The sequence below is a fragment of the Ctenocephalides felis genome, unplaced genomic scaffold (assembly GCF_003426905.1).
Source record: "Ctenocephalides felis isolate EL2017-DRISC unplaced genomic scaffold, ASM342690v1 CF-g0.4_SCAFFOLD_03571, whole genome shotgun sequence".
Taxonomy (NCBI): Eukaryota; Metazoa; Arthropoda; class Insecta; order Siphonaptera; family Pulicidae; genus Ctenocephalides; species Ctenocephalides felis.
The window spans coordinates 11,524,722-11,543,251 of NW_020539725.1; the positions used below are offsets into that span (position 1 = coordinate 11,524,722).

The 18,530-nt window shown below is 29.0% G+C and overlaps 1 protein-coding gene across 1 annotated transcript; it reads left to right on the top strand.

Moving 5' to 3' along the window:
* The first annotated feature begins 12,718 nt into the window (after nucleotides 1-12,718).
* On the top strand, nucleotides 12,719-14,161 carry LOC113385626. Its single transcript, XM_026623473.1, has 2 exons — nucleotides 12,719-12,886; nucleotides 13,964-14,161. The coding sequence occupies exons 1-2, from the start codon at nucleotides 12,719-12,721 to the stop codon at nucleotides 14,159-14,161; spliced, it is 366 nt and encodes a 121-aa protein (XP_026479258.1).
* Nucleotides 14,162-18,530: the final 4,369 nt, after the last annotated feature.

An 18,530-nucleotide genomic window follows, 5' to 3' on the forward strand; every position in this document is an offset into this window, starting at 1 on the left:
CATATTTTATAACAATAATATTGAAAAGAAATAAGTACTAGAATGATTCTCTACATTTATTACAGACCTTCATGTTGAAATTTTTTTATCGCAGAAACAAAAGCAAAGTTTTTATATATTTATTATGATCAAGAGCTTTAAATCTATAGCTTTAATTTTTTTGCCAATATTGAGAGTTCAAAATTAGTATCTTGATTGTAAAATCAAATGAATATTAAATGCTTTGCTTTTTTTCTTTGGTGATAAATGATTTTGCTTCAATTTCTTCTTTCATGAATGTTCAAATGATTAATTTTTTGATCGTAAATGGGAATTGATAGAAAACTGAAAAATTGAAAGAAAAGTTACTCGAAGTATAAAAGAACTTTTTAAAATTTTAACGAAAAATTTGTTTTATTGTAGCAGATGTTATTTTAGAAAATCTAATTTTGCTACTGTTATGTTAAAATCAATGCTCAACACACTTTCTATATATTTTAAATAAAACTGCGTAAATAAATTTGTTACTAAGGTTGGTAAATTTAGAAAGTAATATATTAAAAACGAATATAAAATGCAGATGTATCACTTGACCGGATTAAATCATGTATTTCAGCCAATAATCAGCGATTAGTTAGCTTTATATATATATATATATATATATATATATATATATATTAGATTTCTCTAAATGCTTAAAGAAAATAAAATTTTTCAAAAATGTACCAGAAAAAAAAACTATTTTTCACACCTAAAAATAACGCTGTTTTCTAAAAATTCCCATTTCTCAGAAATTCGGTTATGTATATTATTCTTAGCCATTAGTTGTAGAAAGATATGTATTGAAACTAAAAAATAACTACGATATTTAGAAAAAAATATTATTTAAAAACGATTCAAAAAATAAAAACAATAATATATACCCATGTGAAGTATTTATTAGAGATGAATATGTGCCTTATATTTATATATATAAAGGATATTTAATCTGATATTTGAACTATATCCTTGATATTATATTTTGTACATAAATTTGTATTATACTGTAATGTAAATATATAAGTCAAATTTTATAATTCATGGATTTTATTTATAATCAGATAATATAAGGCAGATGCATGGATATAATATGATACATATAAATTATTTGAAGTTGATAAAATTGACTGGCAGATACGGCAAATTTTGTGAGTTATTTAATTTGTATGCTATATAATAGGTGCAAACTTTTATCCTCATACTATTGATTTTGATACTTAATGAGTTAATTAAACTATTACATATAGTTTCAATATTTTTCAAATATACTAGTCTTGTTATAAAAAAGATAATAAGCACTAGATTGTAGTGCCCTAGAGTAGCATAAAGAAAATGCATAGGTTATTATCTTACTAATCCTAAATAGTAATAGACAGTTAATTGTATCAGATATATTTTTCAATCTCAAAAAGGTACAAATAATATACTTAAATGGCCGTAATAAAAAAATAACTACGAATACAAAGCGATAAAGGTAACTTATTTTAAGATTCACCAACAGTAATGATATTTTTCTTCAGATGCTCTTCAACTTTGCGTAAACATTTATGGAGATGAAAATTTCTTCGATCTTCTACAGAGATGTTCTCTGAAAATTATATTATATATAATATTATGGTTAAATAAGTTAGTTGGTATACATAATTTTGTGGTTAGTGTGAAGAGCATTTAAATGTAGAAAATATTCCTTTATGGGACCCTGTCTTGCATCTGATGATTTGCATCATAGGCTTAAATCATAAATATATTCTACATATAACTGTTGAACTTTTAAAGATAGGTGATTATTATTGACTTGAACTTTTTATTTTATACTACTTAAAATTGGTATGAACACATTTTATACAAGTTATCCCAGAACTCAATGTCAAGCCAAAACAAGACTATCGTCGTAACTATAATCAAAAAAAAAAAAAATAGAAAAACAATTATTCCGTACAGTTTGAGCTTTTATAGTACAGTATGAGCTTTTAAGTGCATCCTAGAGCTTTGGTCAAACACATTTTGGGTATTGTGTTCAATTTTTATTATTTTTGTTCATTTAAAAATTTCGGAACCGTAATCATAAATAACAAGCTCACCACAGTCAACACCAATGACTTGCCCCAAGTTTTTAAAAATAACGACTTTGTTAAACTATGAATTTACAATTTTTAAACTGGGTCGACTTTGAAAATCTCTCATTTAAATAAAGTATACTAAAGTATGTTGGCGAGTTTCATCCAAAGTTCGTGCATTTAAGCAGGATTGATAAATGGTAAATTATTTGATATTTTTATAATAAACTACAATCAGTAATCGAGTAATTACAATCGAGTAAAAAATAAAAAACCTACGATTTTTGCTAGTGCATTTTATTACCAATCACTGCCAACACATTTTAGTGCATTTTTGTTTTAAGAAATGCCTCTCAAAGTCGACTAATTTTAAAAATTGTAATTTTATTTTTTTGTTCATCGGTTCAGTTTAACCAGTATTTTTAATTCTAGCACTTGTGGCAATCGTGCCAATATTTTTGACTGTGGTCTTAGAAATGTTATTCTCTTATTATCATGGTTTCAAACTTTGACTGAACAAAAATAATAAAATTTCAAAGTTGACCAATTTTGAAAATTGTAAGTTCATTGTTTAACCAATATTCTTAATTGTAGAGAACTTTTGGCAACTGTATCAATATTTTTGGCTGTGGTTTTAGAAACAAAAATAATAAAAATCAACCGCAATAACTGAAAAATTGTCACCAAAGTTTTAGGTTGCACTTAAAAGCACATAATTTTAAAACAACATGGAATAATTTTTATTTTAATTTTTTTTTTTTTGATGAAAGTAATGATCTATACTTCTACTCCGTTTTGGCTCGCCCCTGTATAAGATTGAGTTAATGATTTAACAGCAATAAGATAATTTCAGAAACTATAATAATTCAGACAAATTATTATAGATAACTAGCAAACCCGACGAACTCCGTTTCGCCACCAGATGGTTTCGTGAGAAAGATGAAGAAATTTTTTGTTTGTTTTATATTTGAAAAGGAAAAATTTGATTTGAATTTGAAAATGAATTTATTTCGATTACAAAAAAGAAGTGTTATTTAGTTGAACTTCTCTAAGTAAATGAAAGTGAATCCGCAATTTATTCGTTTCATTGAAGTGCTCTTTGGTAAACCACATTTTTTGTTTTTTGGTCTGACGTTAACATAAACAAAGCGGATAGTTTTCCAACTCGTGAACAGGCAACGTATAACTGCCCATGTGAAAAACAATGATTTTCTAAATAATCTATTTGAAATTTATCCCGCAAACACTAAGCGATTGACCTTGCGACTTGTTATTGCGAACGCAAGGCGAAATGGAAATTACAATCGTTTGAAATCAAACGGAATACCAGTCAGAATCATTGGTATGTCACCAAATCGCCAGCAATTTTTTATTGAATGGTGAAATTCAGTGCGTGTACATCATTATTCTTTGCGGCAAGAATTGCTCGTGCGTTCTGGAGTTGTTTCGTCAGGAAAGAGAACCCGACTTATTTTTATATAAATATAGAAGATAATCTAGTTGAAATTATTTAAAACAATTGTTGATTAATTTTATTACTCGAATTTTCAATTACGGTGCATGAAGTTCCAGCAATTTGCATTAGGGCACGATGCCATGCACCACTAATTTTCTTAGCTATAAACCTTGCGGAGCCCGAGACCTTTCCAACGAATGCAAAATTGTCGAAATCGGTTTGTGCGTTCTGGAGTTATATGGCCATGAAGGAAAACCCGACTTATTTATATATATATGTAGATAATCTATTTTAAATTATTTAAAACAATTGTTGATTATTTTTATTACTCGAATTTTTAATTACGGTGCGGGAAGTTTCAGCAATTTGCATTAGGGCAAAATTGTCGAAATCGGTTCGTGCGTTCTGGAGTTATTTCGTCAGGAAGGAAAACCCGACTTATTTTTATATATATAGAAGGTGATACACAGGTGACTTAAAATTTGAAATTTGAAAATGTATTACCAGGTCATAAATTTTTGTTGTTAACAAGTATTTGAATCTAGCAGCTCTCACCTAGGTCACTCTCACAGCTCTCATAAATCTCAGCTTCGCTCATAACCTCACTCATTACCACCGAGACAGCGTCATCGGCTGAAATTGCTGCGGCGGCGGATGCAAAGTCTGCGCCACCTGCTGCTGTAATCCCTCTCAGCAGAGTGTCTCGGATCACTCCGCGTTTGGATGACATTTTGCGGAACTTCTGGACGTGCATTGCTGCGTCCTGGTACAGACGCAAAATGGCCAGCCAAACTATATAGAAGATGGATGAAATCAGGTGAAAGTGAAGGTGAAGTTAAAAACTTCCATATGAAGGTAAAGTTTATTTGATAGTTTTTTATATAATTTTATTTTTGTTTGTGACTGTTTGTCAAGAAGATAATTTTTTATTGACTTCTCAAAAAAGTTTTTGCCAGAAAATCTTATTTGCTAATTATGTTTTCTCGACGTTTCAAATCATTCTGAATCGCTTGACACCGAAATTGGAACAAATATGTTTGTGCATATCTACGTATGTATTAGTTCTGTGAGACGATCGGCAAAGCCGCTTCTTTGTAATTAGCAGAAATTGTAAAATTTTTCCCGCACTTTAAAAGTTCTAAAATTGTCCGAAAGATATTGGTTGGGAATCGTGCTGATTAATTTTGGGAAATATCTACCGGGCAGTTTTTTGGTAATTGTTTTATATTTTTTTACGATTTTGATGAAACTTGGTATGGCAATAGATTTTGTAGTGTGAAATTTCATACTAAAATATTATAGGCCTACGATAAGCAGTTGAATTATAAAAATCCAGAAAAACTTAAAATTTCTCAGCGGACTTATTTGATTCTAATTAGAACCTACGCCGAAGCATATGTGCGTTCTGTGTTTCGTAGGTACCAACTGATTGTAGTTGACGTCCATACTTAAATAAAATTAATTTTTAGAAAATATGATTCAATATCCTTGCATATTAAGATTTGAATCCATTAAATTATTTAATATGTGATTTAAAACTTTTTACTACCTCTCCATGACATTTCGATGGTTTTATTCCTATTATCTGGTTCTTGAAGAGCCTCGTACAGAAGTTTTGATACCAAAAATAGTTGTTGTATGAGAATGATCATTATATAATAGGAACCATCCGAAATTATTCGCTATTTATAGAACTGTTCCATAGAACGATTAAAAAATTTCGATAACTAAAGAAAACGCCCGTTTATAAAAATACGGGAATTTTAATTATAAATAATTTATTCAATCATTTTGAAATTACATGCAAATTGAATTTTGCTTAAAAAGCTTTTGTTTTAATTAAAAATGACTTTGAGTGACATATCTGAAAATATTTTAAATCACTTGTTTTTTTATTTTTTTTTTTATTATATTATTTTTATATCTCACAATCAGTCAGGCAAGGGTGCCTGGTATAAGAGATTATGGAACAATTTTTATATTTCATATATACATATCATTTATGTCTATTTTATTATATATTAATAAGCCTTATATTTAAAATATTTTTTTATGAATGTTAAAGTTGTCACCATTTTTTTGTCAAAGCCACCAAGGGTTGGTGAGAAATAATAATTTTTCTGTTTAATGTTGAATAATGTTCAGCTTAATGTTTTAATATTAAATGATTTAAAATAATAACTAGTGGTGTATGTCATCGTGCCTTAAGGCAAATTGCTGGAACTTTCCGTACCGCAATGAAATATTTGAGGAATATTAATTGTTTCCAAATCTGATCGTCCCACAAAACGCTAGTCGAGTTGCATCGAATTGCTTTTAAATTTTTGAAATCGTTTTAACCGTTTTTGTAAAATTTTTTGTCAATAAGTTTAACATCAACCCACATACAGGCACACATACTTTTTCGAAATTTGGCCTCGTTCGATTCAGAATGACTTAAAAGGTCGAGAAAACATAAAATTAGCAAATCGGGTTTTCTTGAAAAAACACAAATTGGGGACAGTCACAAAAAAGACTAACAATGATTTCATAAACACTCAAATGATTAAACTTATGCAGTTTTCGGTAATGTTGAAAATTTTTATTGATAGAATTTAACATTTTGCTCAGAATTTTATTTATAAATCGGGAAGTTATATACATTTATTAGTATATATATCGTGTCTATCTATATTAAGAAAAGTTGTACAACGCAAGCGCACCTGTAATCACCTGTTGATTGCTCGGTAGTACTTCGATTCTTTTTATAAATGAGTTAGTTCGAAAATGTCGTTGAATAAAATATGAAGTGAAAAAGAAAAGAATTTTTCTTTAGAGTTCAGTTATAAATCGTTAGTTCATAAATCGTTAACATAAGTTAATCGTTATATAACAAAATTCATGATAAAATTAACAACTTTTATTAAATCGAATTATGTTTTAAGATTATCTAAATTAAATATTTGTCGATGAATAACTAAATTAATCCAGGCAGAAGCAATATTATATCTTACTTATAAAATACTAAAGTATTAAAATTACACGTTATAATACATTAAACTTAAAGTGGTTAATATCCTTTCGTTGATATTTAATTAAAATTAATGCAGAAAATTACGTGGCAGTAATAAATATGTATTGAAAAATTTAAAATGTGTAAATGACTAACAATTCTAGGAAAAAGTTTTGAGGGAGAAACGTTTGGAAATTTGCAAGAAAAATTAAAGAATTCACAAATGGATTTAAAAAAAGTTATAATTATTAAGTAATACCTTCAAATTATTAATCTGCGTTAAAATTTCGAAAATTATAATTTTATTGGTTGGGTTCCACTTTATTTTCAAGACCATGATATTGAACTACATTTTGCATTGAACTTTTGTATCGCGGTGTTACAAATCATGGGTTTGTTTGCCACATCATTAATCTTTAAGCCTGAAATGATTAATAGTCCACGATAAATAGAATATTCTAAATATAATTACTTGGAAAATGATTACTATTAAATATTATTATTAATCATTAAATTATGACAACCAAATTTATACATTTTTTGTAAATTTCAAATAGTTTTGTGGAAGTAAAATAAATATTGTGTGCAATATAAAGCTGCAAAATAGAAAATGATCAATGAAGAATCGGAAAAAAATAGGAGCTTTATTACCTTGAACTTCTATGTAAAAAAAATTCATAGTTGTCTCAAAAATTCAATGTTAGATGGTTTGACTGACAAAATGAATAATATTAATTAAATAAGAAGGTATTAAATAATTAATTCAAAGTTTTCTGCAAATATGAGTATTTCAGAACAACACAGTTGGGTCGAACTGTGCACACAAAATATATTCAGTATTTATCCTGAAACATTGGATAATGTTTTTTCCGAAAAGCCTCAAACATTGTCCAGTAACCAACAGAATGCGGTTTCGTGGTTTGTATTACCAAGTGATATCGAGTGGAAGACCAAGAAATATTACCAATTGGTTGAGAAGCAGAGACAGTTGTCGGCAGGTGAACAAATGTAAGTTATAAATTTAATTTAAATTATTATATTGCGAACGAATAAGGATAAGAATTATTGTCCTTAACCTGAGAGATCAAACAGTTTTAAAAAATCTTTGTATAAATCTTTCGTACGCAATTCCAGCTGATCAAAATTGTGATTTTAGATGTTCAGATTTCATTTAAAAAAACGTGGGTAAATATTTTTACCGTTTTACAATCAAACTATATGAATGAATTTGGATTCATTTTGTGACTAATACTTTTTATTTGTCAGAAAGAAGTTACTAATCTTAATTTCAATTAATAGGGGAGTGTAGCTAAGTATATTCCATGATCTAGCTTTTTGATGGACACTGACACCATTGGATCTGAGAACAGGTTAGGGAGTGCCCATTATAAATTAATCCATTATAATTATAATGTCCATTATAATTAATAAATGATTAATCACGTGACCGATTTTTTAAAGAATTTTTGGACCCTCCCTTCCCCTTAGAGACACGCGATGATATTCAAAACTGCCACCCCACCTCCCCCACCAAACATCACGTGTATTTTTAGTTACGAGAAAAAATTATAAAAAATTTGCAAAGATTTCTTTAAATGCTTCAGGAAAAAAAATAAATACACGTGATATCTTATTATACTATATCCTCCCTTCCCCACGTGATGTTTTGTGATTTTTTGTCAAACCGCCTCCTCCCCCTAAAAACTTCACGTGATTAATGAACGCCACCTTACTAGTTTCAATTGCTATAATATGGCTTTATTTTCTATTAAATGAATTATTTTTCCATTATGGATTAGAATTCTTTGGTCATACCATCGTTCTTTTAATCATAAAAGTTTACGCTTAAATGCGAAAAGTATTTTCTTTAATTTTATAACATTTTGTCGTTCTAGAATATGTCGGATTGAAAAGTGAGATTTACTATATCTAAACCAGTTTAGATTCTCTATTTCGTCCATTTTATCTCGATTTTGAAATTCATATACCAGACAGGGTTCGATGATGGTTTATATCAAATAGTTTTCTGTGATTATTGTCTGAATTGGTTCGTCATAATTAACACTTGAAGAATAAATATTGATTCCCATTTTCTAAAGAAATCCTGAAAATTCAAAATCCGGATTATGATCGTTTGTAATTGCCTCCGAAATAATTAAATGAATAAAATAATTATACAAAGAAGTGTCACTACCGTATTTTGTCATTTCTAGAAATTATATTTAAGAGTTATGAGAAGATAGTAACCAGAGTGGAGCATTCCAAAAAGCCATTGAAATATGTTGAAAAATTTGCTATTTTTAACTTCCCGTAGGGCAAGTTATAGTAATCGCAAAAAAATCGAAAATGAAAATGTTTATATATCTTTACGTTTCAGAGGTTTCTGAACATTTTGGCATACCTTAGAAAAAATGGATGTATGTGTGTGTGTGTGTGTGTGTGTGTGTGTATGTATGTATGTATGTATGTATGTATGTATGTATGTATGTATGTGCGTGTGTGTATGTATGTGCGGATACAAATTTTCGTCGACGATTTCGGGAACACGGATCAACCGATTTGAATAATTCAAAAAACATTCGATTCGTATTAATAAGGAGACGTGCTGATTAGTTTTTGGCGAAAGCAGGTCTAGCCGTTCCAAAGATACGGGGCAAAAAGTGCCGAAAACGGTAACTCAGTTTTTAAGAGAACGGAGCGTCCGATTTGAATATTTTAAAAAACATTTTACTTGTATTGACAAGATAAAGAATTGATCAAATTTTCATGAAGGCAGGTCTAACGGTTTCGGAGATCTGATGAAAAAAGTAAAAAAAAATGCCATTTGGCGGTCAAAAATGATCATTAGACATATGCACATCAAATTATCAAATATTTTATAGAGATTTTAACAATAAGTATAAATTTTTTTTACATTTCTATGGGTTCCGTACCAATGTTTACGCGTTAGACGGCGACGCGGCGCTTACGGGCTTTGATATTTCGTCTTTATGCAGTTAAAGCAGTACGATTGCTCTGAAAAAAAGTTTAGATCTTCCAAAATATGTCAAAATAAAATAAAACATTTTTTTTTTTTAAAAAAAAATAAAAAAAATTTTTTTTTTTCAAAAAAAGTAATTTTTTGTCCAATATATAGTTTCTCAAAAATCTTATTTTTTCAAAGTAAATTTTTTTCAAAAATCTTAATCGTTTTTAAAAAAAAAATTTTGGTACGGGAAGTTCCAGCAATTTGCCTTAAGGCACGATGCCTTAATTGCCTTAAGACAGAATTCCACTTACAGCTAGTTTAAAATGTTTTTATATTATCTTCAATTAGTTAACATACTACTTACTATTTAATTTTACATTATTAACTTCCCGTAGGGCAAGTTATAGTAATCGCAAAAAAAATCGAAAATGAAATTTTTTATATATCTTTACGTTTCAAAGGTTTCTTAATATTTTGGCATACCTTAGAAAAATGAATGTATGTGTGTGTGTGTGTGTGTGTGTGCGTGTGCGGATACAAATTTTCGTCGACGATTTCGGGAACACTGATCAACCGATTTGAATAATTCAAAAAACATTCGATTCGTATTGATAAGGAAACGTGCTGATTAGTTTTTGGCGAAGGCAGGTCTAGCCGTTCCGAAGATACGGGGCAAAAAGTGCCAAAAATGGTAACTCAGTTTTTAAGAGAACGGAGAGTCCGATGTTAAATTCAAAAAACATACTTGTATTGACAAGATAAAGAATTGATCAAATTTTCATGAAGGCAGGTCTAGGATTTCGGAGATCTAGTAAAAAAAGTAAAAAAAATGCCATTTGGCGGTCAAAAATGATCATTAGACATATGCACATCAAATTATCAGATATTTTATAGAGATTTTAACAATAAGTATAATTTTTGTTTACATTCCTATGGGTTCCGTACCAATGTTTATCCGTTAGACGGCGACGCGGAGCTTACGCGCTTTGACATTTCGTCTCTATGTAGTTAAAGCAGTACGATTGCTTTGAAAAAAGTTCAGAATTTCCAAAAAAATGTCAAAAATGTAATCGTTTTTTAAAAAAAATATTAATTTTTGATACGGGATGTTCCAGCAATTTACCTTAAGGCACGATGCCATGCGTCCCACTAGTTTTACTTGATTTTTTCGTTATATAAATGAAATAGAAGCCCCATTGTTTACTCTGCGTTTTCCAACTCTTGTTACCAACTTCTCAAATATTAGTTCATCTAATGAGTATAAAATTTTACTTCATACATGAAGATAAAAAAAAATTAATTCAAATTTTTGAATAGATTCGCCACTAATAACTATATGTAAAAAAAAACACACCGAAGAGCCTATTTGGTTGTCGTAGGTACTGCTTCAGTGTTATATTTTTACAGCATCTATTTCATAAGTGAATTATTTTTGTAGCTGTATCCATAGCAAAAAACTGCATTTAGTACTTTTCTTTTAATTTTTTCCATTGTTAACTAACATGTGAACTCGGAATCGGAAATTAAACTTCTGTTTAAGCAGCTAAGGATATGTGTGTTGAATATAAATCGTCGTCAATTAAATCTAATCAAGTCCTAATTATAGTAAGGCCTTAGATTGTTCTTTGCAAAACTATCAGTCAACTGTCAGTAAAGTGTTGTTTGATAGACAAACGCGAATGAACACGCAATTCTTCAACCCTAAATGTCACTTTATGCAATATCGGGCGACGAAGCACCGTTCGAAATTCTTGAACCATCAAAATCGCGTGATACGAAATTATTAGCTTGATACGGGCCATACGATCAACATGCAAATTTAAAAAAAATCCAGTCAAGTAAAGAGCTAGTCGAACTCATTTTCTGAGGATTATGCACGAACTACTATTCACTAAAGCAAAGTGAATTTACTTACCGATCACGTGCACTAGCAGTTATGCAATTTCTTATATTTAAGAAAACAGTTTGACCCCACTAATCCTTTATAACTCTTTTTATATTTTTAACAGCAATCAGAACTTAACGAGTCCTTTAAGCTGGTTCTTAAACGACATGGCTTTATTAATAGATGGCAAGCCATCCTGATGACTTTTGTATCTCTGTGATGATTTTATTATAATTTCTGTGATAGCTGAATTTTATAACTGATAAATTTTAGTTATTTTAATAATCTTCTTATCTTTTATTTCTAACCAGCTATACCTGCGGTATCGTTCGCGTATAATTTACCGTTTCAATTTTTAAATTTTCTTTTGAATTGCCATTTATTTTCAGTTTTCTATATTAGCTCCATTGACATTTTTTTTATATACCAATATTTGGTGTACGTTTTTTTAGGCTAATACAATAGCACTTTTGGTCTTTCTTATGTTTTTAGAGAATTTTTTTTTCGTAGCAAACTATGCAATAAGTACATTTAGCTACAATTATAGACAATTTAGAAATATGGCATGTATAGGATAACTATCATGCGATTTAGAGAGATTTGGTTTTCAGTAGAAGAAACATCAACGTTACTGATCATCTTCTGCATAAAAACGCTTTTAAACTATATATTACAATACCTAATTTAAAAAAAAAACACTTCATGAAACTCAACAAGGACGCGCGATGATTAACTTTAAGAGTCATTTGTTTGGAATTATCAGTAAGTGCAAAATATTTTGTTTACCTTTTTGGAAAAATCTTCAGCCGATGTAATTAACAAACAGTCATGAATATGACTGTTGTAAAGGCATTTTTTAATCCGAACTAAGGACGCCTTGTATACGAATTAATATTTAATGAATTAAAAAAAATTAATTCTATGTTTATTCCAAACAATTCTATGTTTATTCTATGTTTATTCCAAAAATCGATAAGATTTTTAATTTTATTTTTTGTGATATTATATTGATTTTACTATTTTGATAAATAGTCACCTTTTAATAAGGTCTTAAACGTTTCTAATTAAAAATCACTATTTTTTTATTTTTTATTTGTATTTAAAATGACATCGTGTCACTTAATATTTAGTAACTGTTGTAACATAAACTTAAATAAAAATGCTTCTACTGAAAAAATATTTTCAATAAAATATATTTATTTTAATAAACATTTAGTAGGCTTATTTAGTTTTAATTGTCAAAAATGTAAAATTAATGCCAAAAAAATCTAAAAAAAAAATTAAAATTTAAATAAAAATATATGAAAAACTTCATTATAAAATTAAAAAATAATTTGTTAGCATGCCGGCACCGAAGAAGGTGGACAATAAATGGGAATCATCAAGTAGACCAAGTTCTTCTTCTCCAAAGAGTCCACATGGTACCAAAGTCAAAAGAAGTAGAAAAAGCAGACATAAAAATAAAGAAAATATTTCCGAGGATAAAGATCTTGCTGAACAACTGCAGAAGGTAAATGATAAAATATTCATACCATCAAGAGTTTTAATTTCTAAACTCTAAATTTTTTTGAATAATATAAAAACAATAGTAATATTGCTTAACTTAAGGAGGTATTCTAGTCTAAGGCATAAATTTCATTCGATTTTTGGAAGACCGTAAAACATATGTTCTCAAAACATTAATTAGTAACTTGTAAAATAAAATTAATCAAAATATTTTTTGTCCCTTTTTACGGTCTTCCAAAAATCGAACAAAATTTATGCCTTAAACCAGAATACCTCCTTAAGTTAAGCAATATTACTATTGTTTTTATATTATAAAAAAAAAAATTAAAATTAGTTATTACATTTTAATTCTAGAAGCGGCTGAAGTGGGAATCTCAAAAAAATTGACTCTGACCATAAGCATGATTTTAATTTTAGCCTTTTGAAAAAATAATCTGAAAAAAAATACATATTATCAAACGAGAATAATGTCGCAACACGGACAAGATAATTTTTTTCGCAAATTAGCAACTGTCTTAAATGATTTTTTTTACATTTTTTTTGATATTCTAAAAATAAGAATTTAGGGAGATGAGCTCATAATCAGTTTTTGTAAAAGAGAAGTCTATAAAGAAGACTGCAAAAATTTCAAGAAAATCGGTCCATTAGAAGTTGAGAAATCGTGGGTATCGTACCGAAAAAGTAAAACGCTTTTAATGTTCCGTAGCTGCAGAAAACATAGGAGTATTATCGTGGTCAAATACCTAAATCTCTGAAAATAATTTAAATTTTGAAAATCTTTTTGCGCACATATATTTGAATAGTTAAACTTTAAAAATATAATAAAAACATAGGTTTCTTAAAATTTATAGACTAGAATACCCCCTTAAAAATTTCCTAATATTTTGTTTCTTAAAATTAGGCCAATTGGAAATGCAATATTTGTTATGCAATAATTTTTATTCAAGTCTCTACTAATAATTAATACTTTTAAAATACATAGATACTATTATTTATGATACATCTATTTGAATTTTAAATAATAAAAAAAGTTTCTAAATATCGTTTTCTAATGCTTATTGTTTTATTGGATTATTTTCAGGTTGAAAGACAAGTGGAACAAGAGTTGAAATTTACGGCAGAGTTGGAACGTGATAGAATAATTTCGCAGCAGGAAGAATCAGAGAGGGAAAGAAGCAGAGATGAAGATGAATATGAAGATGAGTCTTATGAGTCGGGTTCCTTCGATTCGGAAGCTGCGAATGTTACGTATACTGGAGCCGTTGATATATCTGTGTAAGTTTTATTTTGGAAATGCAAAATAATAAATATTAATATAATACCCATTAATTATCAATTTAACTTCTCGTAGGATAAGTTATAGTAATCGCAAAAAATCGAAAATGAAACTTTTTATTTATGTTTACGTTTTAAAGGTTTCTGAACATTTTGGCATACCTTGAAAAAATAGATGCATGTGTGTGTGTGAGTGTGGGTGTATATGTATGTATGTGTTGATGCAATTTTTTTTCGACGATTTCGAGAACACGGATTAATCGATTTGAATGATTCAAAAACCATTTAATTAGTTGATTGAATTGATAAGGAGACGTGCTAGTTTAGTTTTTGGTAAAATTTTTGAGAGAACGGAGCTTTTTTATTTGCCGTTTTGAAGATACGGGGCAAAAAGTACCAAAAATGGTAATTAAATTTTTGAGAGAACTTTTATTCAAGGAGCTTTTTTTATTCAAGAAACATTTTACTTGTATTAACAAAATGAACAACTGATTAAAGTTTGGGGAGACAGGTCCTTCGGTTTCGGAGATCTAATGGAAAAAGTTAAAAAGTTTCAACTTGATGGTCACAAATGACCATTAGGCATACGCAGATCAAATCATCAGATATTTTGTAGAGATTTTAATGATAAGTACAAACTGTGTTTACATTTTTATGGGTTCCGCACCAATGTTTATCCGTTAAACTGCGACGCGTCGCATATGCGCTTCTATATTTTTCTTTACGCAACGCGATTGCTTTGAAAAGAAAGAGTTCAAAATATTCAACAAATGTCAACAAAAAGTCAAATTTTCTCAAAAATTTAAAAATTCTCAAAAATCTATTTTTTTCAATATTTGAAAAATATTTAAATCTTTATTAAAAGTTTTAATTTTTAGTTCGAGTAGTTCCAGCAACTTGCCTTAAGACACGATGTCATACACCACAAGTTACATTTTTGAATAATATTGAGAATAACCAAATATGGTATACTGTTAAGAAAATCTGTAGGGGGAATTTTTTAATTGTATATATTTTTGTATAATTTGATATTACCCCGTGGCGAAGAGTCTAGAAAAGAAAATGAAATCGTGTTTTTGGAATCTTTCACATTATAGCTTCTCATGATAATATACTGAGAAGAAAACAACAACTGAAAACAAGAACCTGGTTTATTGCACGGACTACTGTGTAGCAAATACAGTCAATATTAATTAAAAATATATACTTTTTACCTACAAAAAATTCATTTTTACCCAATTTAGGAATATTGGGAGTAAATTATCCCAAATTGGGTAAAAATGAATTTCTTGTGGGTAAAAAGTATATATTTTTAATTGATATTAACTGTATTTGCCATATATATATGATAAAAAGCTGCCGTTATTAAAATTGGATAATTTATTCCGACAAATCGGAAGTGCACGTCTTTTCTGAGTGCCCATCATAATAATAAAGAAATATTTATCATCTTTATCTTTAATTTTTTTTTCAAAATTTTACTAAATTTTAATTTAAGATAATAATACTCTCATTGACGTCTGTTGAGAAAACTGATTCATTATATTATTTATAGCTGATTATGACTTTAGTTTCTTTTCTATGAAAAACTTGGAAAGTATTTATTAATTTCCGTGGGATTGATACGGCGGTAGCTACGATACTGATGACATAGTACATGCAAATATTCATTACATTTAAAGAGAACTATTTGATTTGACGTATCAAAACTCCATAAAAAACAAATAATCCACACTTTATTTACATTAACACTTTCCACTCCCAAATTCTGAGATTTATATGAATTTTGCCGCATGTTTTGAAAATTTGTAAAATGTGGAATACCTATGCATGATGATTCTAAAATCTATAATTGAAATTTGCTAATTAATATTGTCGCATTGCTTAATCGAATTGTTTAGTCATATGAAATAAACCTATGTTAATATTTTATCATATTTATAAATGAATTTTATAATGTATTTATAAATAAATTTTCTTCAACATTTCGGTAGACCTAAATAACCAAAATAAAAGATCGGTCCAATTCCGTGAAGTAGAACGGGTGAGTTACGCACAGTTCTCATGCAAGGCCATCGGGTAAAAACGAGTAGAATATTTTTCGTGATTTCTTGTAGTTTCATTTCCTATTTGTATTGTATTATCGGCGACATCTCAAACCGCACATTATATATTTCATTCGGCAGTTTAATACTCAATCGAAATATATAAATTAAACGTGGTTATTTTATTTGATCAAATACTAACCTTTCACGAAAAAACGACGTAAAAAATATTGAGAAACTTGTATTTTACTGAGAAATGTTAATTATTACCGATATCAATATAATAATATAAACTAGTGGAGGAATATTAAATGTTTTCAAATAGACTATTATAAATATTGTAACATTGTCTAATAGATAGAATTATATAAACTGAATTGCAAAGTTAAAATTATTTGTTTGAAGTATATTAGAACTTTAGTCAGAATTAAAAATAAAATCAGAAATATTTTCGATATACAAAAAAAATTTTTTTGAACAAAAAAAAATTGAAAAAAAAATTTTTGAAACTATTCTTTTTTTTTCAAAATCAATTATTTTGTTATAACAAGCAGAAAGTTCTTTGAATCATTCAAATCGGACGCTTAGTTCTCTCAAAAACTGCCATTTTTTGCACATTTAGCTCTGTATATTTGAAATGGCTGAGCCTGCCTTTGCCAAAAATTAATAACCACTTTTCCCAATCAGTACTGTTATTGAATGTTTTTAGATCATTCGAATCGGATGCTCCGTTCTCTCAAAAATTCGATTTCTATTTTTGCACTCTTTGCTCTTGATCTCTATCAAAGCTGGACCAACTTTTGCCAAAAACTAATCAGCCCATCTCCTCATCAATATAAATCGAATGTTTTTTGAACCATTCAAATCGGTTGATTCGATCACTTGAAAACGTGGACGAATGGTTGTATCCATACATACATACACACACATTCATTTTTTTTTGAGGTATGCCAAAATGTTCAGAAACCTTCAAAACGTGAAGAAATGTAAAAATTTCTAATTTTTATTGTTGGTCGATTACAATAAATTACTTAACATAAATTAATAGTACATCAAAAGTTCTTAGTATTACTGAGCTGTTTTTAATTTTTGTAAAATTTATTTATATAAATGCATAAAAGTTAAAAGAATGACAAAATCACGCAGTGGTAATTTTGGCACTTATTTATTGCCCTTAGTAATTATTTCTATTAAAATCTTATGTCTTACGGTGCACACAACCAAAATACTAGTGGCGCATGGCATCGTGCCGTAAGGCAAATTGCTGTTAGTAACAGAGATTTCGATCAATTTTATTGCAGCTCATAAGTGTTCGATAAAATTTTGGTTGCTTATTAATTTTTGTTCAGTTTCGAACAAAATGACATACTTATTAATGGACAAAATGACATAGTACTATTTCGCAAGAACTACGGGCTAGTCGCTAGTCCATTCGGGGCCAGAAAAAAAGCAAATTGAAACATGTAAAAAGTTGGTTTTTAATTTTTATTCCGAGTACTACTTCTAAAAATCAACCAAAAAATCCACAGATAAAAGGAGGTGCCTTGCATTTATAGAGAAACCTTTTTTTAACCCCTAAACCCGCCGGACGTTACGATATATTAGGTTGTCAAATATCTCCCTTCCGCTTTTTTGCTCTTGGGTTATTATACAAAAAGGCGGAAGGGAGATATTTGACAACCTTATATGACTGATTTCTTATATGACTCTTTGAGTTCAGCGTCATGTGCTGATGTCCAAATGATTTGCTTGTGAAATGTCTTATTAAATTTAGTATCTCGGTATGTCTCTACCTTATGTGTCATTTTGTCCGTACTATATGGACAAAATGGTTTTTGTAATTAGTTGCATTTTTCCTAAATAAATATTTTATTGCAGTTCCTACTTAATCAAAAGACTACTTTACTGGTGGTCAATGAATCTAAGATGAGTAAGAAGGAATGAGACTGATCATAATATCATTAAAAAACAAAACATAACATCATTTTGTCCGTACTTTTCCTACTATAACCACTCTGCAAATTGTGCTTTCCTACTATTGTACTTTTCTATTATTAATTTAATAGTCAATAATTTAATACCTACATACTTTCTTATTTCATCCAGTCTTTCTTTAGTGCGCCCAGAAGTATCTTTGAGCGTGTCGGCCACATCCAATGCTCATTGCTGGCCGTGCAGTGAAATCGCAAAGGCTGCAAGACTTCTGGCCAACCCACCGATGAATGTCGATTTTGTAGACGAAGTCGAAATGAGGAGGGTCTACTCTCTGATCTACGACGTGTTTCGGTGTAAGTAATATCATATTTTATTAATCCATAATTCAAAGCA

Coding starts and splice junctions, on each gene's coding strand:
- LOC113385626 (XM_026623473.1), top strand. CDS start 12,719: ATGCCGGCACCGAAGAAGGTGGACAATAAATGGGAATCATCAAGTAGA. Junction 12,887..13,963: donor TTGCTGAACAACTGCAGAAG/GTAAATGATAAA, acceptor GATTATTTTCAG/GTTGAAAGACAAGTGGAACA.